A 21,960-nucleotide genomic window follows, 5' to 3' on the forward strand; every position below is an offset into this window, starting at 1 on the left:
TAAAACAGCCATTTAACATGAAGATAGAAAACCTGAAACTACCTTAAATGTTGGAAGATTTCAGAGTGAGTTTCTAGCTAAAATCAATAATCTACAGATTAAAAGACCCATAACCCACTCTGGGCAGATGTTACTCATTCAACCTCACTTTCATTTTTTCACTTGTTTGTTACTACTTTTGCAATGTCGGGATTGAACCAGGGATTCAAACTTGCAAAACAAGCGCTCTACCACTGAGCCACTGCCCTTCAATTCCACACGGAATATCAAGGGTTACTAGATTTCTTCTTCCTGTTAGAACTGGGATGCCTTTCTTTCTAACTAAAATGACACTGGGAAAGAAATGGTAAATCAAGGTAGGACTCATGCTGATATCTGTCTGTCCTTTATTATAGTAGAAAAATGATTAATTACTCCTAACTGGCAGTGTTGGGCAACTCTTTGAACTAGGAACCCAAGGCATCAGAATATATTATTTGTACAAAGGACACAATGAGCCATTGACAAGGTGTAACTGAATGAACCTCTTGAGAATCCAAGAGGTTAGTTCTATATAAATACTATAAATAATGAAAAAGAAGTATTAAGGAAAATGCATCACAGCTAACATTTCAAGGCTCAGCTAATTCATGAAAATTTCTTTGGTGTTCATGATATGGACTGAGTCACCTTTACCATGCCCTTTACAGGAACCATCTAGGACCCTGTGACAGTTTCCCCTGTGTCTACTGCTGAGTTAAGAAAGCACAGACATCTCTACACTGCAAAAGAAACATTTGCAGGAGCTGTTCTAAATGTCACAGAGATTAGGTTACTCCAACTGCCTCCTTAATTGACCTGTAAATTTCTGCAGTAAAATGGGCTCCCGGGAGAGTTAATTAGCGAACTTCAAGGAAGGACTTCAGAATTGACCAATGGAGTACTTTCTGAGGGGCAGTGCCCACCACGTCACACATTTCATGTGTGCTCTGTCCTACAACACAACATGAAATGTGTTCAAACTCTGTGTTCCGAGGCCTTGCCAAACTGCCTCAAGTTCCTGTGTTATCTATACTTCTAACATACTCTCATTTTTTTCTATCCCCCATAAATGCACCTACAACAGTATACTATAAAGCTGCCATTAAAGCAAACTAATTCTTAATTTCCTAATAGGTTTAAGTAACTCACAATTCACTTGCTGTTTATATCACAGACTAGAAAACAGTTTGATTTAGGGATTAAAGTGTTTTCTTTGTTTTACAACATTCAGTAGGATTTTTGTTCCTTCCCTGAACAAGTGATGGTATGCTGTGCAATTTGCATTTTAAATGTTTGGGTTTTAAATAGTTGAATCAAGAATATCTCCGAATGGAAATCATGAAAAACTTAAACTTTCTGGTTATTTCACAGAAACAGCAAGCAGTACCAGCATAGGCTTTGAAACCAACAGCTAGACATATGAAACCTTTGGGAGGACTCGAGATTCAATGCTTGTTGGAATTGGCCAGTGCAATCATAGACATGCCCCCACCACAAAAATTAAAAGTCCACTATAAAAAAAGAGTTACATATTGAAGACATAACATACATTAGGCAAAATATAGCATAATGGATCTCTTGACCACATTATTCATTTTCGTGCTTTCTTTCTGCTTTGTGCCTTTTTTTTTTTTTAGATATAAAAATCATTTTGTAGAAAAGTTCCTATGACTGTTCAGTTACCTAAGACAGGAAAGAAAATAGGATTTTTTTTCTTTAGGAAGGAAAACACTGGGCATCTGTTTGACAGAAATGAGCATTTCAAGTATATAAGTTAACCATTAACAGAGCTATTACACTCCAGGCAACAGCAGTAAAAATGAAAGGAGCTCCAATACGTATTCTGTATAAAGAGTACATTTCACAACATAATAAATAAGGGCATTGATTTATACAACTGGTTCTAAGTAATACTGCCTTCAAGGGATGGTGCTGACGCCAGCACTGTCCCACAGAGAAATTCAAAAGTACAATTCTTGCCCGTAAAGCCACAAAATATACAAAGCTTTTGTATCTGTTTGTTATTAAAGATTTTATCTGCCAAAAGTCTTGCAAACTCAAATACATCCTGGCAAGTTTGAATAACCAGTATGATAATTCTTTTGGTATAAAAAGGTAAGAAAATTTGTAATATGAAAATTAATAATACCAGTAAAGAAGACAGCTGTTGTACAAATAGATTTAAACACACAAGTGACTTTTTAACCTCATTGAAAGGGAAAAGTCAATGCCATTTACTTGAAGGCTTGAAAACGGTTTTCATATTTACCAACTCCAGATAAATATATTACTCCAATGTAATATATTACATTAGTCATCTGCAGTATACAATATACAACTCACAAAACTGGGCATGCTGTAATGCCCGAACCTTCCACACCACTAGCTAGCAATTATCAGCAGCCATCAGCTGCATATGTTTGGTGCTCAGCAAGTAGAAGTAGAAATGGCTAAGCTGTGTGGAACAACAGTGCAATCAGATAGTAAGGGTCATAAAACACATTCCCCTTCCTTTTTGGTTATACACTTAACTGCATTATCCTACTTTGATAGCATCGGTTGAAAATGAAATGTCTTGAATGCATTTTATAAGTAACCCTGTGTTCTGTTGGTTAATGTACTCTTGAAATCTAGATAGTATGAAATACCCAGACTATTCACAAAGTCTTACACAATGTGTAACTTGTAGCTAAAAAGAAATATTTTTTTAAATAAGTTTAAAGCTGTGGCTTGGTTTTTTATTTTCCAACTAAAACTTGGAAGTGCAAAAAAATTAGGAATATATTAAATAATGTAAATACAGCATCTTAAATTACATAAGAGGAAGTAAGTTATTCACCTATAATATATAATATGGAGTATATCCTAAGCATTGTTATGGAGCTAATGCAGTCTTGGCTACTCTGTTTAATTTCTTTACCTGAAAATAACAGAGACAACTACAGAAAAAGGCAGGTACAGTCCAGCTGTTTTTAGTTCTCGGTTCTCTGTATCAACAAACCTTTATATATTTTCTTCTAACCTAAACATCTCTAAACAAAACCTGGGAAAATAATAAAGAAAAATAATATTTTGCTTATTATAGAAAACAATAACTATCACTCTCTAAGAGTTCTAGTTGCTCCTTTGTGAAGGACTCCTATTGCTAAGGTATCATTACCAATGTGACAGAGCTTGTGACAAAGTCAACTGAGGATGCCACAGCAGAAACAAAGGAGAGGAAGACTTCACTACTCTTGGGGTGGGGCAGTAGCAGAAGGGGAGGCCAGGCAGCCAAGTTGTGGAAGCAACTAGCAAAGACTATCTCACAAGGCAGCAGTCCCCGTGAGGAAGTGGCATTTCTAATTCCTTTTTACCCCCACCTGTTCTGGGCAGAGCTTGGTGTTTGAACATCAACTTAAACCAACAGAGAATGTGGCCACTGAGGTAGGGGAGCCAAGAGAGACACTATATGTCAGAGATAGAAAAGGAATTGATTTTACAGCTAAATTAAAATTGATATCCACAAACAATTCACCCTTGGAAAGTAGAAGTTCAGTAGCTCAGCTGGAGCTGTAAATGATTTACTCTAGAAGTTATGCATAGGAGCATGGCATCACCTGTGATTTTTAACCCGCGGAGTCAAAAGTAGTAAGGTCTTATACATCAAAGTAGCTAGGAAGTTATGTTTGGGTAATTTATATCAAAATATAAACATAATTAAGAGACGGATTCCTGACAATAAATCATTGGGAAAAAAAATCTCACTATAGAATTAAACAATTTGAGCTTGAAGGCCAAGAACATATTGTTTTTCAGGAACTATTTTTAAGAGTTTATGAACCCTGTGAAAATCAAGATGTCAGCATTAGATAAAGAGATCCAAATCTAGCAAAAATATGCTTGATTTCAGAGTTTAAGTGACATTGACTTTTCTTGAAATCATTTTTATTCTTTCTCTGATTTTGTTCTTTTGTATACCCAATGATTCATTTAACGTGTGGGCTGCTACGTGCCTTCCAGCATGAACTATGTCAACAGGATAATCTACTGACACAAGAAAATGAAAATGTACAAGTTGAAGGAGACTGCCTAATCTTTATCTCAGTACATAATCTTCTGGAATGTTCAGCATGAATTAAGTCATGGGCAACTGAACATACCACAGGAATAACAAACTGAGCCAATGTGGATGGATCAGTGGTAGCTTAGTCTCTGAGGACTGGAGAGAGGACTGGGGAATATGACTAAATGAAGATATGGATTCAGCAGATCTGGAGTGGACCTGAGGTTCTGCATTCCGAAAATGTATTTACTATTGTGTGCAGATGCGTGACACCTGTGGACGAGCATGGCATGGTGGGTACATTGAGGAGAAAGGACAAGTCTAGAAGTGGTTGTCTCCCCCCGCTTTTATGTGCATCTGGCATCAAACTTGTTGCCAGACCCCCTGAACCATCTTGTCAGCTCAAGATTCTGCAATTTTTGTAAGCGTCCAAATAACATTAATGCCGATGGCCCAGGGACCACATTTTGAGTAGCAGTGACCTACTCCATTGCTGTCAAATGGAGTATTTTTGCAATGGTGGAAATGTTCTACATTTGTGGTTACAGGGCACACAAAATGTGGGTAGTGCAATTAATAAATTAAGTTTCTAGTAAGAATTAACTTAATTTGAATAGCCACAGACATCCAGTGGCTAAAATACCAGACACCACTGATAAGAACATCCAGTTTGTCTCACCTCAACCACAGTGATAGGTCTCCAAATGACCTAACCCATTAATTCATTTCAATTACCTAGCAAACTGAAAATTTGCTCAATTGCCTGCAACATTTTACTAAACAACCTGTGACATTAAACAAAAAATCAGGGAGATGAAAGGTTTCATGGGTAGCAGAGAAAGGGGAGACTTTGGGCAGATATGGATGAGTCACTAGAGTTACCTTGAGCTTTACTTAAGCCTGCCTCTGTTCTTTTCCTTCGGGGAGGGGGTAAACAAATGAACCTTAAATAATTGGAAGAGAGTAGAGCAGTTACAGGCAGGTGCACAGGCGAGCGAGTATCAAAGACATGCTCCTCTGTACCCCAGATGGGACTGGATCTTAGTGAGAGGCAACACACACTGGCCTGTCATTGAAACCCTGCATTGGATGAAATGGTTTCGTTCTGACACAAGCAGAGATTGATGGAGTCTCTGAGAACACACTGCTGGTGAGCAGGTGTCAGAACTCACTGGCATCCAGCCCTGACACATGCGGACATGGATTACAGAGAAAACATGTTCACACGGGACTAAACCGCTCATCCAAATTGCCATCTTAAAGCCCTTGTACTTAAACTTTCCATGAGTCGGGATTTTACAGAATACATAAAAGGTGTTAGCAGGAACTGAAAAGATTACCAAACAAAAGAAAAGCCAATCATTGCTCATCCCTAGGGAAGTAGCCATTAGAACTTTTTCTTTTTTTCTATTGACAAAGAAGTATTTGGGGGAAGGTGAAAACCCAATAATGATTTTTATATTAATACACTCTTTATGCTGGAGTCCCTCCCCAACCCTTAGCCCTTTCTCCTGAAGGATGACCTGGGGATAGCACTGGGAATCTGGCATCTAATAATCTGGTTCATAGAACTGCTGGCAGTGTACTCACCAGGGGGAATACAAAAGGGACTGCAAAGGACACCTTCAACTTCACAGGTATGCTTCACACTAAAATTACTAAGTGACTGGCTTATTATCAGCTCAAATGCCCTGACACAAATTATCTTCAGAAAATTTCTGCTGTGCACAACTTAGGTAAAAAATATATAGTCAGACATACTTATATGGTCAGGAACCCATGGAGATTGTCAGCTGATTTTTTTTTTCACCCTGCTATGGGTGGTGCCAAAGCTCTGCCTGTTCACTCACTACTGAACGTCAGGCCAGGTCCTCATTTATTTTTATTTGTGATTTTTTTTAAACTAGTAAATACCCAAGCTAGAAATAAAAATAATATGTCAAACAATGGGCAAATGATTGTCTAGAAAGTGTCATGGATGCTTATCTCAAGACAACAGGTAAGTAAGTGCATGTATACAGGGAAAGGTATATGGTCATGCATGTGTACACATGTGTGGGTATGTTTATCTACTGAGCACCTGGAAGATCACTTTGTCAAAAATGTCTCTGCTGGACCAATAGTCTTCTTTCTTCTCTTATATTTACAGAACTTCCAAATACTCCAAAGGGTTTTTGGCATATAATGACCAGAAAACACTTATAAAGATTTTTTTTTTTTTTTACTTTTTTGGTATCTATACCTTTGGCTTTCAAATACTTGATAATTCTATTGAGCAACATTGACATATAATGGTTTAGAAAAGGGAAAATGATGTCTACCTGATAGACTATCAAAACGAATGTGAGATAATAATACAAAAAGCCCTTAAGAAACAAAATTAAATTTTTTCCATTGGGGAGTTCATGTCAATAATCGCTTCAGCTAGTCCAGATAACTCAGGTGCAAATCTCAGCTGAGGCCTGGGACAATTTGTAGGTGTCAATGGTCTTACAAATTCAAGCAGAAACTCAAAATGGTTATTAAATTGAAATGAAAAAAAAAAAAAAACTGGGAACAAAATGTGAGGATTTGGGTTTGGAAAGTTGCAGTAAGTTTTTTTAGGCAAGAGAACATGTAAAGTGTATGTAAATACCCAACAATCCTCTTAATGCACACATCTATGCATTGGGACAGGCAAATAAATTTGGTCTGTGTATGATGTATATAATTTGTTGATCATGGCACAGATGAACGTTCACAGAGTCTTAGGTATGGCATAGTTACTCAAAAGTCCACACTGAGGAAAAGTGCCGTTAACTAGCTAAAAAGTGCTTGGGTAGTTGGGTGGTAATAAATTAAATTTCACTATGACAGATATTAAAGCTACTGAAGTACTACAACAATATATGTGACATGCAAGAAAAAGAAAGACAACTCAGGCAGGAACACTGTGCACTACATTTGCATCAGTTGTAGTATGTGATGGATTGGTCTCACCGTATTCTTGGACCAGTGGATACTGGGAGCTTGGGGTGAAAAGACTCAAACTACAATTCCTATCTTCACAGCCTAACCAGTGGTTTCTAGGAAGGAGCCAATGCCTTCAGGAAGGAAGCCTGAGAAGTTTCAGCTGCACACTGTTAACACAGCTGCAGGCACACAGAGGAGCCTCCTGCTGGCCCCCAGCTCTAAGGAGAAGGGACAATGAGCAAGCAATTCCACCTTTAAACAAGGCAACTGCCCCCACCCACCCACCCATTCCTTCACTACTGCAAGCATTTTCGAGCATGTCAGTTTTGCACAATAAGAAAATGGCTTTGTGAAAGGGATTGGGTTTTGTTTTTTTGTTGTTGGCACAAAAATTATTTTCTAATACCTCAAATCAAAACTTTCACCCATAGCAAAACATCCATCCAGAGAGGTGCTTCAGCGGTGCTTATCTACCAGTAAATCGCAAGAACAGCCAGTGGCTTCCAAGAACTCTGTATTGAGTCCCCAGGACTTCTCTTCCAGGAAATAGCACCGGTGTGACCACACCTCAGACCAAGTTGGGAGCGTTCCTTTCAAGCTCTTTAATTCCCTGGAGAATTCGCTTCATATGACCCACTTTCGGAATCCCCAGGTCCTAAAAAAAAAAAAGAAAGAAAAACAGAAAGATGGGAGGGAGGGAAGAGGGAGGGAAAAGACTGGAAGTTAAAAATCTCAACTAGTAATTAGCATAATTAGCATTTACTTCATCCACTTTACTAACAGTTTACTTTCAATGGTTCTGGAAGTGATAGCTAGAAAACTAAGCTAATAAAACAGAAATAGACTGATACTGAAAAAAATGACCAATCAATACAAAGACACCATACCCCATACAAAATCCTCTTAAATGTGGTATCTTCATGAATTATGTACAGCTAGGGAAACTGCTCAAGAGTCAAAACTCAGATTTTTTTTCCTCTTTCTTTTCTTTTTCTTTTTTTTTTTTTGTTTTTTTTTAAAGACAAGCCTCTCTTGTGACCTGAGGCAAAGGATGAAGGGCAACAGGTCTTTTCCCATGTCCATGTACACACACATTCTTTTTCTTTTCTTTTTCCTTTGGAGACAAGGTCCTGCTATCTTGTCTGGCTGACTCTTGAATTCTTAGTGACTCTCCTGCCTCAGCTTCCCATCCTCTAGAATTAAGTGCCACCATTGGCGCTTTATTTATATCTTGTGCTATATTAAACTTTAAAATTGTGGCCTTCTGGGCTTGGTGGCAAATGCCTGAAGCCCCAGGATTTAGGAGACCGAAGTCGGTAGATAGGGATCGAAAGGTCTATATAGCAAATGAGTGCAGCCTGAGCTACATGAGACCCAGGCTTTGGGGAGAAAAAAAGTGAGGCTTAATCCTAGAGAAAGACACAAGTGCCCACCACCTAAAATTTAAATGATAAATTTATTTGTAGTTGCATCAGGAGTCCTGATTTGACTGGAATATCTGATTACGAAGTCTTTATTTGTGAGTGTGCAAGAGTGTGTGAGTGTATATGTATGAGTCTGGGCATTGTGCATGATACAGTGACAATGTGGACGAACTTCTGTGAATTGGTTCTCTCCTCCTCCTTCTTTGAGGCGAGGTCTCTCTTGTTTCAATTACTCTTCAGTGCATCCCAGGCTAGCTGGCCCCAGGACTTCTAAGTGATCTCCTGTTTTTCTCTCCTATCTTTCCTGAATCCCCCCCCCACACACACACACAAACACACAAAAGTGAACCACAAGAGGACTTGTTTACAAAACGGAAGTATGCTAAGAATGTTCACTTGGTTCTATAATGTAAGGGCTGGATTCATTTTTAAACTTATAAATGAAGCAGACCCAACTGATCTAAATTACACACATGGAAACAGCATACACACTCTCTCTTACACTTTAGGGTAGCAATAATAACCATCACTCTAAATTCTTCCAGAAAACAACTTTGCCATAGCCAGTGCTAGCCAAGCTTGAGATAATTTCAGGGTAACATTTTTATCAAACTTAATTGACCAAGAAAAGCAAATGCTCTCATGTGCTACCAGAGCAAACAAAATTAGTCCTAAGGCTCTACACATTTCTTAGCTATGTGATAAATATCAGACTCGAAGGCAAGTCCAAATTCATGTCTGCTGCATACATTTGGAATGTAAATGAACATTTTAATGGGGCTGGAGAGGTGGCTCAGTGACTAAGACAGCTTGTTACTTTTACAGAAGATACAAGTTCAGTGCCTAGCATCCATGTCAAGTAGTTTACAACTATCTTTAATTCCAGCCCCAGGAACCCTATCCCTTCTGCTGGCCTTGTGGGCACTGTACTCATGGCTTACACTCACACAGAGATACACATAAATAAAAAATACATTTTTTTGCAAAAAGTATGTAAATGCTACACTTCAGAGTTCCCATTCAAGCAGAAGACTTACCCTTTAGACTTTGTAATAATATAGCACTCTGCTTATAAAATATATTTAAGTATTAAACATCTTATTTTAGGCCCTATAAACACTGCATTCTCCAGAATACAAACACCTTTGGCATTCTATTCAGAATTAATGGGTTGGTACAGGAATGTTTTCTAGAGGGTTAGCTACAGTTTCTTTGACCAAATTCAGTATCATCATGTCTTCTGGTTTGTAGGTTGTTATAAAAGATTTGCTTTGACATTTATATAGCTGTCATTTTAGCAAATATCATAAGCCCATATCACTGTATACTTAAGTTTTTATGTGGATGTGTTTGTGTGTAGTAGTATGCATGCAGACAGGTGCGTGATTTGTAGGTGCATGTAGCAGCCAAAGATCAATACAAGAGTGTCTTCTTTTCTGTCCTTTTCTATTTTTAGGACTCTGTTTCCTTGCTCTCCAAGCAGTGTCAGGAGCCTCTCCCTCTGGTGGCATGGGTCTCAAATCGAACCCATTATTGGTCTGCCACCCCCACAGTTCTATGCCCCTTTACACCAGCACACCCAGCAGGCACAAAGGATTGTAGGTTGGAAGGTTTTGTTGCTGGGTTAGTGTTCCAATCCCTCCACTGGAAGTCTTGCCTGGTTTTGAGATAAGAGTCTCTCTGAACCTGGGGCTCTTTGACTTGGCTAGATTCCTTCCCAGTCTCCACCTCCCCAGACCTGTGTACTTATTGCATTTATCAAATTCCTTATTTCTGACTTTTTGGTTTTTTTTGAACAGACAAAATTTTGTCCAAGACTGTTTTGTAGATACTGAGTTATCCTTGCAGCTACCCATATGCAACTTTCCAGATTGGGGGGGGGGGGCGGCAGCCCTCTACTATGCCTTTACCATCTTCTCCAGTAACCCTCCCTACTGTGTTCCAGAAGGGGAAAGATCACTGCCGGCTTCCCCCTCAGCTAAAGCATGTTAGAAATGTTTCTCGTTGCCAAGTGTCAGGGTGTTATCTTCAGTTGTGATAAGGAAGGGACACTTGGTCAAACCCCGGGAAGAAGCTGACTGGGTGAGGGGTGATGAGACAAACAGACAATGAGGACACATCCTTACGGTCAGAAACAATATTTTTATGCAACTGAAAGGAGGCCAAAGTGGATGGGTCAGGGGCCAGTGACAAGAGTGTGAGTAAAGAGGCGGGGCCTTTGGGCCTCCACAGAGATGGACGCCATTATTCTCCCAAGAATGAGAAACCGCTGGAAGATCTGAAGCAGAGAAGTAACATACTTGAGTGAAGATGTCAATGTAGCGTAGTGATGCAACATGGATTATGGACTGGAGAGACAGAGGAACAGTCAGAAGACCTAGATGAAGCTACTGATCTTCCATGGGAAAGTGGGATGTGAGATGCTGCAGGTTGAAGGAAGGTCCTGGGGAGAGCCTGAGGGGGACGATGGAGCAGAATCCAGAATGTAAGAGTTTGGCTAGAATGTCGAGGTGGATCACGAAGAGGGAGGAGCTGAATCTGACTCTGGGTAGTCTCTGCTTCCAGCACCCAAGGGGCTAGGGGCATAGTTTAGAACAAAGCAGAGCTGGGGAAGACAGAACAGGGGAGGGAAAGAAGATGACAGTCCCTCTTGAGACATGGTAAAATTTATACCTCCTGTGATACTCGAGTATCGGCAGCCAGTAGGCAACACAATCCTATGGGTCACTAATGAGATCAAGAGCTGGAGGAGACTGTGAATCACTGACATTCAGGAGTAGGAGCTGAAGCGATGGGAATGGGTGTAAGATGACTCCACGGTGGGCGATTCTTTCCCAGCATTCTTGAACTGGTCTACAGTCTGCTGCTTCTGACAGCTCAGACACAGAGGATGGAGAAGCGGCTCTCCGGTTCATAGCCCTGTGCTCCAGAAGGCTCTCTCTCTCTGTAAAAATGTCCTTTCCTCATCACCCATACCCTATTTCAGAACCAGAAGGGGTAAGTGGCGATACAAATTTCTCAAGGAAAGTGTTGAGGGAGAAAAATAATTGGCATTAAAAACACAAAGAAAACAAAACCAACCCATGAAAAGCTAATGAGAAAGATTAGTACATTAATTCTTAACTGTCTCTCCTTTCTTCTCCTGCTCTCTCTCTCTTCCCACAGGTGACTATCGCTCTATTTGGCTTCTATGTACGAATGAATTTTAACATTTGGCAAATATTTGCGACATTCAATATATGTGTACAGATATGTATACACCTGTGTGTTGAGTATATATCTATATATGTATTCACATAACATGAACATGTATGTATCTGGGTGTGGATATGTATGATGTCAACCTCTAGAAGGCAAATGACACTAAGGGGCCCTAGCACAATCCATTAACAAGCAACTGACTATTCCAACAGATATTGCAGCCAGCCATGTTATCAGAAGTCACATAAACACTAGCCATAAATAGGTCCTATAGTTCTGTGCATATGTCATATGTGTGCACATGTACATATATTCTTTTCAAGTTTTGAGGTCACCTCTTTGCTTTATGAACTGAATGTAACAGTGTATTCTGAACTGCATCAGTTAGGACATATGGAATAATTAATGTATTATTTTATTATGATCACAGCTAAGAATGTTTAGACAGGAACAGTATTCTACTAAAGCACTGTACAATTTATTAATAAAGATATGAACTTCACACTATCTATTACTTGAACCAAAACCTCTGCTAAATTATTCAGATGAACGCACAGGACTTATGAATGAACTAGAAAAGTCGTAACTCTATGCATTCCAGAACATGATCTATCGGTAAGGGATTGTTACAGCAATGTTATTTACTGTGGTTTAAAATGGCAGCACGTAGCAAGAAAAAACAACACAGCAAACTCCTACTATGCATGCTTCTCTGCGTGTGCATGCCTGTGGAGACCAGAAGTTGATGTGTGGCTTCCTCCATCACTCATGATCATATTTTTGAGACGGGGGTCTCTCACTGAGTTTAGAGGTCGTTGCTAGACTGGCTGGATAGAGAATCCTCCCGTCTCTAATCACCCCCAGTCCTGACGTTTAAGACACATGCTGCCATACTGCTGTTGTTTGCATGGGTGCTTCGGATGGACCTCCAGTTCCCACACTTGTGCAGCTGCAGCAGCTTTCCTGAAGGCACCGTTTCTCCAGCTCCTATCATTCTAGTCTTAAATCCTGTACAGAATAGCCCTGCCTTGGCTGTTCTGCTGTTGAGTATGTACCCAAAGAAAACCAAGGAATTACTGCATGTCATCAATGAAAGCTTTTCCTGCTGTGGCATGTATGACTGAGAAAGCAGCTATGCATACTTGTAGCTCCAGTTACAAAGAAAATAATGTTATTTCTTTTTGGGATTATTAAGACATTAACAATGTGTCATGAAAAGGAAGCTTTGATTTACTGGTCTTGTTATTCCTGTGATCCCTAAAGTCCAGTTTAGAAACACAACCAAATCATAGGACTCTAAATTATCACTACTGTTTCATATACACTTTCATATACTAGAAAGACTTATTGATATTTTACAATTGGTATATTCATTTGTAGTCTTTTCCAACAATAGCCATCACCATCCATGCAGTTGCAACACAGTGAGGTGACAGAAACATGCCCCACTTGGAAATGTGAGGACAATAACAGCCACACCAATGGACACAGAGCAAAGTTAGTAGGTACATGCTGTGCTTCAGCCAGAGTCAGAGAAAATCCTCCTGACATACTCACTGGAAAAGCACACAAGGAAATCAGACCACCAGCAATGAATGTGTGAGATGACTGGACATTTGCATAACACAAGCCAAGCTGAAAGCACATGACAGAGGACACACAGGAGCAAAGATTCTGTATTGCAAGAAATGTTCCAAAACCAAAAAGAAGCTCAAAAAAAAAAAAAAAAAAAAAAGGAATACCTTAAGGTCTCGTCTTTCCAGATGCAAAAGTTCAGCCCCTCTGATGTCATGACGGATGAAGATTTCTTTGTACTCTCCCAAATTGAGCAGATCCAGCCAAGCAGCAACTTCCTCTGTGCCCCAATTCTGAACTACCAAAGTTAAGAGCAAAACCCCCTTAATTTCTACATGCGTGATGCATTACAAAGCAAAAGGTCGGCCATAGAAGACGCAAGACATACAGACAGCAGCGCTAGCAAAGGGCAGGTGGAAGGCAGTGGGTCAGTGGGTACTTCAGGAAGCTCCCCTCCCCTCCCCATGCAGGTTATGGACTGCCAACGGACATGAGGAGGATGTGACTATACAAGGCTGTGTGCCACCCTGCACCCACACCTCCAGCTGTGGCCCAGCTTCTCATCCAAACTACACAGTGTGTATGAGGGCGCTAATTCTGCACCATTAGAATCAATGATGCAAAAATCATGTGCTCTGATACCTTGGCTTAAGACCATGGATAAAAAGGTTTAGTTAGAAGTGAGCTACAAATATTAATTAAAATTAGAATCTGATCTGGGCTACTTGGTTTCACACATTTTTTCTGCTTGGGTCTTGCCTTTATTGACTCTACTGTTATTAACAATTCCAACAATCAATGCCTACAGATTGCTTTAACATAACAAGACTAGCTGAATTATACTACTTCTCAGTATGGATAACTGTTCTTTCAAACTTGTTATTAAATGTGTGCTAGCATAGTAAAACCCTACTTTTTTTTTTTTTTTGCTGTGTTTGGTTTTTAAACACTCCTCAATAGTTATTCCTGTAGATGTAAGGTTTTATATTACTTTTTCTAAAGATGACTAACTCACAAGAATCAAGGAAATTCATCTAAGAATTTGTAAAGTGATTTCTTCATGAAGGCAGGTCTAGACACAGAACCCCCAAGGTACTGGCACAGCAGGCATTGAGTTAAACTCTGAGGGAAGAGAACCAGGAAAGCAGCAGGGTACAGAAGAAATAGGCACCGGTGTTATCAAGTTCACTGTCCTTAAAACCGGGAAAAAGAGGATTTGTAACTTCAGTGAAAGAATATATTTAGCAAGCTGAGTAAAAGAAAATGTTTATGTTCCCCTTATCAAAGTGATCTGGAATTTTAACTGTGAGAAGAAAATGAAGTTATACAATGATGTCTAAGCAGCTGTTGAGAAGATAGACACACTGACCGACTCAACCAGACAGAACACAAAGAACTTGGTGACCGCCTCATTTCATTTGTAGCTACACATTCTCACATTAACTGGACATGTTAGGTATGATGTGATTGGCACGGTTCAATGTATCATTTTAAAGTGTACAATTCAATGGTATTCAGTATATTTGCAGTGCTGAGAAACGCCCACCACTACCTGGTTCTAGGACATTCTTCCCATCCCCTCACTGACACTTTTTCAGTAAGTTAATTTTTTTCCCCCACGATGGAGCTACCTACCAGCCTGTGAACTTGTTTTCTGTTTCTGAGCCTTTTCCTTTTTAAACTTTGGCACGATACGAAAGACTGTGCTTTTGTTGTTTCTTTTGGTGCAATCCATAGGAGGTTCCTGTTTAAAACAAGCAAAAAAAAAAAAAAAAAATCATTGTTTTAGGATGTTATGGGAAGAAAAGCCCACTCTGCTAATAGGGATAAAATAGGAATGGTGTCCTAATTAGGGTTTACTCTTTCTGTGATAAAACACCATGACTAAAAGTAACCTGGGGAGGAAAGGGTTTCTATTTCTGCTTACACTTCCACATCCCAGTCCATTGCTGAGGGAAGTCAGGACAGGAACTCAAACAGGGCAGGAACCTGGAGGCAGGAGCTGATGCAGAGGCCATGGAGGATGCTGCTTACTGGCTTGTTCATGGCTTGCATAGCCTGCATTTTTATAGAACCCAGGATCACCAGCCCAGGGGGATGGGCCGGGCCCTCTCCCATCAATCACTATTCAGGAAAATGCCCTATAGGCTTTTCCACAACCCAACCTGCTAGGGCATTTTCACAATTGAGGTTCCCTTTTCCCTCCCTTCCTTCCTTCCTCCCTCCCTCCCTCCCTCCCTCCCTCCCTCCCTCCCTCCCTCCCTCCCTCTCTCTCTCTCTCTCTTGACATAAAAGCAGCACAAATGTGTTCTGAATACACAACACACACCACTCTACTGAATGTCCATGTTCACAAAAGGCCCTTTCTCCCTTAACTAAACCTTTCTAAGTGGTATTCAAAACTCATTTTCCTGAAATGTCTCTTCTTCAAAAGTAAGCCCAAACTCTACACTCTCACTGTTTACATCCGCCAGTAAGCTGAGTTTGCCATACCTCGTCCTCATTGGGGTGCAGGATGTAATAAAGCCAGGGGATCTCCATTAACTTCTGCAGCTCCACCTCCACAGAGTGTAAGGCACTGGATACCCGCTCTTCATGGGGAGATTCCAACTGCTACTCACCAGCAGGGGGAGAAAGGAAACAAAGCAAGACTCAGTGACCAAATTTATACAACAACAGGGCCATTTTCAGCATCCTTCCTTTTGATATAAGCAAGTAGCTTTCGTTCTAGTCCCTGATCCTGAAGCTGACATGCATAACTGGTGCTGAGAATTTCCCCTCCAAAAGTGCTACTTTCGGGCTTTCTTGGATACCTTTCCCCTTCCTCCTTCACTGTTTCCAAGCATATTATCTGTGAACTGTTATATTTGGGTCAAAATTCTTCTAACATACAGATGTTCCATGAACAAGCAACAGTTCCATGAACAGTTTTTTTTAAAACCTCAAATATTTGTCATGTAAAAAGCATATCACAAAAAAAAATCTGGAAAATCAAAATAGCAAGTTTAAGGGAAAAGTGAATCTCAGAAAAATTTGGGATGAAGAACTATTACAAAAAATCAGGATAGAGCCAAAAGCCAAGGGTCTAGTTATCTGGGACTGGATGTCTAGATAGCTGTTGAGAAGATAAGGACCCCTTTGAATGGACACACTGACTCAACTGGACAGGACACAAAGAGCTCAGCTACCACCCGTCTTCTCATTTCATTAATAATAAAACTACACATTCTCATCAGTAACTGGATATGTTGGGTATGATATTACATGATGCAGCTAGTCTGAAGAGAATATAATTGTCATCTGCTATTCACTATAACTTAAGGCAGGTATTACAATGCACAGAATTAGAAGGCAGTTGATGAGATTCTAGTCCTGGCTTGGTTACAAACTATGCAAAATTAGGAAGGTAACTAACTTTAGGCACCCTAGTTTCCTCTGTGTTAGAAACAGCACAATGTGACTAGAACATTTCTGAGGGCTTTTTCAGTTAACCAATACCTTTACAGACCATTTTAAAGTCCACAGTACCTACACAGATGTTCGCAGAATACTAAAAAGGGAAGTTCTGAGATTATCTTTATGGTTTATAATAAGTATCTTTTTGTTGTGGATTCTCCATGATACTGAAAGTACCTCCTAGTAGTTAATGAAATAATGAGATTTTCCACTCTACTGTATGACATTTACCATTTTCCATTTAGTATAACTAAAGTGATTAAATCGTTTTTCACATTTGTTCTGGAAGTAAAATGAAAAATAAACTTTAGTTGTTCTCAAATATAACGTTATTGTCATATTATTGCTAAGAGTTTGGGTAAAATTTACTGAGACATATTTCAAACCAAATATCCATATTTGAGGATCACAGAGAAATAGAAGTAGGGGGTATGTCCTTATATTTTAACAAAATATAATCACTAAATATAATACATTAGAGCAAAGGAGACATTTTTGTTGCGAGGGACAAAGTTGTCATAATGACCTTACAAATCTTTCAAGTGATATACAAAAGCACTCCCATTTAAAAACTGGGACCTTAATCACAGCCCACAGGATTTTGGATGGGCTTATTTTGGAAAAAGCAATAGAAGATTCTGACTAACAAAAATAGTGTCAACAATAGCCTAGAAGGGCCCTTCACCCATCTTAACAACAAGTAACCAATGCATCTTCCCACTAGCTCTACATAGCAGGAGTGGCAGCAGCCACCCTGTGGCCTGGGAAGCTTCGTTTCAGTTCCCCAGAAGGTGGTGAACAGTGCTACCCCTAACAGAAGCCTCTGGGTCTATTAAGCAGAAAGGCGGCTCCAGTGGTGGCATCTTGCGGGACCACAGTCACAACCCAGCAGGAAGTCCAATTCCCCAATCCACCACTTCAAGTGCTATGACGTTAATGACTTTTATAATTTTATGTAGGTTTATATTTGCCGAAACAGATGAAACCACTTCGAGAAGAAATGCTCTGAGATCATTCAAAGGGATGCAAGGAAGGGAAAGACAGCTAATGTGTTAGGCCTTCCACACACCCAACGCCACAATCCAGCTATCGGTGACGAAAGACTCAATGTTAGAATATTCAAAAACCATTCAGGTGTTTTTTTACAGAAAGGGCTGGCCATATTTATGCTCCAGGTCTGTGGGTTTTAGCCAGATTCACATTTTCTTATACTTGATTTCTAGGGCCAAATTGAGTTAAAACAGAAACTGCTTGAAACACAAAGCTTATAGAGCTAATATGGAAGAACATACCAATCATATTTCCAATATTCACTGGGAGAATGAAACTGCGATTTCTCCTAAATTTGTGCGCATACAAATAGCTGAGGAATGTCTACTATCCCTTATACAGCTCAGATCTCTTAAAGCAGACCGGGGAGAGAGGAGTGGCATGAGAACATGACAGCCACAATCAGAGCTCTAAAGTTTAGCCTTGCTTTCTGAAGGCGAAAGTTTGGTCGAAAGGGAGGTTAAGGATGGAGGCCAGAGATCTGCTCAATACATACTCACTAATGAAGCAAGGCGCAGATTCTTATTTCACCATTTGCTCAACAAACCTAGAGTCACATGGGAAGAAGGAACTTCAAATGAGGAATTTCTTTCAACAGATTGGCCTGTGGCCTTGTCTGTAAGGCATTTTCTTATTTGCTAATTAATGAAGGAGGGACTATTCTTAATTGCTAATTAATGAAGGAGGGCCTAGCACACAGTGGGCAGTACCATCCCAGACAGTGGGCTCTGGGCTGTAAGAGAAAGGCCAATGAACTGAGCATGGAAGCTAGCCATGTTCTGCTATGGTCTGGGTTTCATTTCCTGCCTCAGGATGCCGCCCTGACTTCTCTTGGTGGTGGATGGTGACCTGGGAGTTGTAAGATGGAACAATCCCTTTCCTCTCTAATTTGCTTCGGGTCATGGTGAATCACAGGCAAAGAAGCAAACTTGAACAGCTAGCAAGCATTTCTTTTCCTTACCAAAGGAACCCTGCCAACTAGCAAGGACTCTGTTTCATTATATAGCGCCTTGACATTGATGGCTATTTCAGTGGCAGTGTCTCTTGTAAGACTCTAGAAAAGAGTAGCAAAGACATATATTCCCATATTAAATTACGATTCCATCACCAATAAACTCTACAAATTTTATTCTCATTATAAGCAATTGTTAAAAAAAATACCAAAATTCTCTAACAAATTCGAATTTTTGTACACAGGTTTGTCATCATGATTATTTCTGTTAATTAATAAATCACAAAATTGAAAGAATGACCTAAAATGTAAATATACTCAGGCTCACATTTCCTACCCATAAGTACATATATGCTGGAACTAAAATACACATATTTCCATAAAAGTTAAATCAAAGAAACTTATGTCTTGAAGGAAAATATCTGATTATACCGATAGACTTCGCATATCATGGGTTTGAACAGTCTGTGTGTGTGTGTGGGGGGGGAGTCCAGTTATGCACACCTTTGTAGATTTGTGGCCATTTGAAAAATCTTACCTGCGGAGCCAGGAAATATTGAGCAAAATTAAGAAAAAGTTAAATAGGTTATGAATACATAAAATACATGCACAAATTCAACTATCAGAATGTCGGGGTTGGAAGAGGGCTCATCAGTTAAGAGCGTTGCCATTCTTGTAGGACCTGAGTTCGGTTCCTAGCACCATGTCAGACAGCTCTCAATTGCCTGTAACTCTAGCACCACAGAATCCAAGGCCCTCTTCTGACCTCCTAGGGTACCTGTTGTCAACTGCATATACCCCAACACAGACACACAAACACAAAGACACTCATATAGAATTAAAAATAAAATAAGTATTTTTAATAAATACACTCATGTACTCAAAAAATAGTGTCGTTCTCGGTTGACGCAAGTGTAGATCATTGTAAAGTGCACTGTTAAATCATAACTTGGTGAAATGAACTGCAGAACAGATTTTACTGTTGTAATCATGTCAGCTTCTTTCTGTTGCCCTTGTGGCGAGCTCACATATTGATGGTATCTGCTTAAAATTCTACACGACACAACTTATCTCTGCCTGCCCAGTTATCCAGGAAATTATGTATTGCAGTAATAGTGCTCTCTCATGATCCTTGAATATCTTTCACCATATGCAATATATAAAATATATGTTAAATAGTTAAGAGCACTGGCTGCACTTCCAGAGGACCCAGGTTCAATTTCCAGCACCCGTAAGACAGGCAGCTCACAATCATCCGTAACTCCAGTCCCAGGAGATCTGATGCCCTCATCTGGCCTCCAGGGGTACTGCATACAAACAGTGCATGGACATACATTAAGGCAAACACTCATGCATTAAAATAAATACACGTAACCTATAATACATACACATAAGATATAAATAAGTAAAATCACCTAAGATGTGTCAAGTGACTTTAACATTACTGGTCACCAGCAGACAATTACAGTAGTCAGGCTGTGGGAGAGTTAAAGGTCATACACAGACTTTTCTACTCAGAGAAGGCAGAGTCCTTTCACCCTCCGTGTTGTTTCAAGGGTTCATTGCAGTTCTGTTTTCACTTGGTAGTACCAAATACATTGATTTTTTGAACTTTAATCACCAGCAATGACATTTAGTTGAACATTAGTTTGGGTCGTTTCAATTGAATAATTAAAAAAAAAATAACGTTATCAGCTTTCCCCAGACTATCCCATTGTATAGTAGCTCGCATTCCAGGAGTTACACTGTGGCCACTCCATCACCAACACCAACATTAAACTAACGAAGCATCCACTTACAGTTCAGCAAAAAGTGAAGCTCAGCATCAGAGCACAACTGAGAAATGACTGAACCTCTCCAACCAAGCACATGAGGTCATTTTAGGTTTGCCTTTTGTTTAGGATCAGGGCAAGGGTAAAGGAAGAGGAAGAAGGGACGATGACAACAGATGGAAGATGCTTGACCGTGAGATGAGATGGCTCAGCAGGTAAAGGTGCTTTGCTACCCAGCCTGCTGACTGAGTTCAGTACCCAGAACCTACATGGTGGTGGAAAGAGAGAACCAGCTCTTGCAAGTGGTCTTCTGGTCTCCACATGCGTTCTGTGGCTACCCTCTATCCCCAAAATGGATGGATGGATGGATGGATGGATGGTAGAATAAAAACCATAGAAAGACTTGAAAGGAGATGTCAAGGTGGCAAGTGACTAAAAGTGAAATAGAAGGAAATGCAGAAAATTTAAGAGCAGAAATATAATATGCAGAAAAAAGGCAAACAAAACTGCGGCCACAAATTTACTATGCCTTGTAAAACTCATGAAGAACCTTGTGCTGGCTAGTTTGTCAACTTGACACAAGCTAGAGTATCGAGAAGAGTAAACCTCCACTGCAAAAATGCCTCCATCAGACGGGCCTGTAGCCTGATCTGTGGAGCATTTGCTTGGTTGATGATTGATTGGGGGGCGGGGCCCAGCCCACTGCGGTCAGTGCCACCTGGGGGTAGGTGGTCCTCGGAGGCATAAGGAAGCTAAAGGTGAACCTGAGAAGCAGGCCAGTAGGCAGTGTTCCTCTATGGTTTCTGCCTCCACGTTCCTGCCAAAGTTACTAAGCTAACTTCATGATGGACTGCGATGGAAACATGTAAGCCAAATAAACTCTTTCCCCCTCAAAGTGCTTTTGGTTAGCATTTGTAATCACAGCAACAGGGAGACACTACCATCTTTCACAAGGAGGGTCTCTATAGTATTTTTACAGTAGTTGGAATACCAAAAGAATCTGTGGAAAGATAATTTACCATTAAATCCTCACCTCTGGGAAGCGTGGGTTGGCTTTGTTCAGGGCATGGGAGCATGCATTTACTGCATGAGCCAGTTCTTGCTCCAGGAGACAGTGAATCGTGGCTGCATCACAAATACTAAAAGTAAAAATGAGGCAAAATAAACAATCCGGGGCACTGCTGAACACTGACTTTATAAGAGAGTCTCTCCTTGCCTGGAGATAGCCATGCTGAAAAGCGAAAAAGGCTACACAGAGTGTGGCTTTCAAGTCTCCAGGACATTTGCTTGCTCGCTGGTTTACTGATGTGCTGTGTTGAAACCAGAGCCTCGCACATACTAAGCTGGCGCTGTATCCATTACACCTCAATGCAGAAACTGCCAATGCAACACACCAGGGAACAACTTACCATATTTATCACCTACATGCTTACTGTTTTATACATATTATAGAATTTAATGTTAACAGCCTATGACGATAAATTTTCTCAAGTCTGCAGATGAATGCATCGG

At 40.1% G+C, this 21,960-nt stretch overlaps 1 protein-coding gene across 3 annotated transcripts in view; it reads right to left on the bottom strand.

Annotated features, from left to right (window-relative positions):
• Positions 1-7,313: 7,313 nt before the first annotated feature.
• Dgkh (diacylglycerol kinase eta) overlaps positions 7,314-21,960 on the bottom strand; it is a 164,264-nt gene continuing 149,617 nt past the window's right edge. For 2 of the 3 annotated variants that reach the window (XM_027390079.2, XM_027390081.2), the window contains 5 exons: positions 21,482-21,587; positions 18,686-18,778; positions 15,712-15,831; positions 14,854-14,962; positions 7,314-7,673 (listed from right to left, as the gene is read on the bottom strand). In XM_027390079.2, the coding sequence (XP_027245880.1) occupies positions 7,621-7,673; positions 14,854-14,962; positions 15,712-15,831; positions 18,686-18,778; positions 21,482-21,587 (481 nt within the window). In that variant the 3' untranslated portion in view covers positions 7,314-7,620. Of the gene's footprint in view, positions 7,674-13,385; positions 13,517-14,853; positions 14,963-15,711; positions 15,832-18,685; positions 18,779-21,481; positions 21,588-21,960 lie in introns of all 3 variants that reach the window. The other variant, XM_027390077.2, reaches the window with a different exon arrangement.

This window comes from Cricetulus griseus (assembly GCF_003668045.3).
Source record: "Cricetulus griseus strain 17A/GY chromosome 1 unlocalized genomic scaffold, alternate assembly CriGri-PICRH-1.0 chr1_1, whole genome shotgun sequence".
NCBI lineage: Eukaryota > Metazoa > Chordata > Mammalia > Rodentia > Cricetidae > Cricetulus > Cricetulus griseus.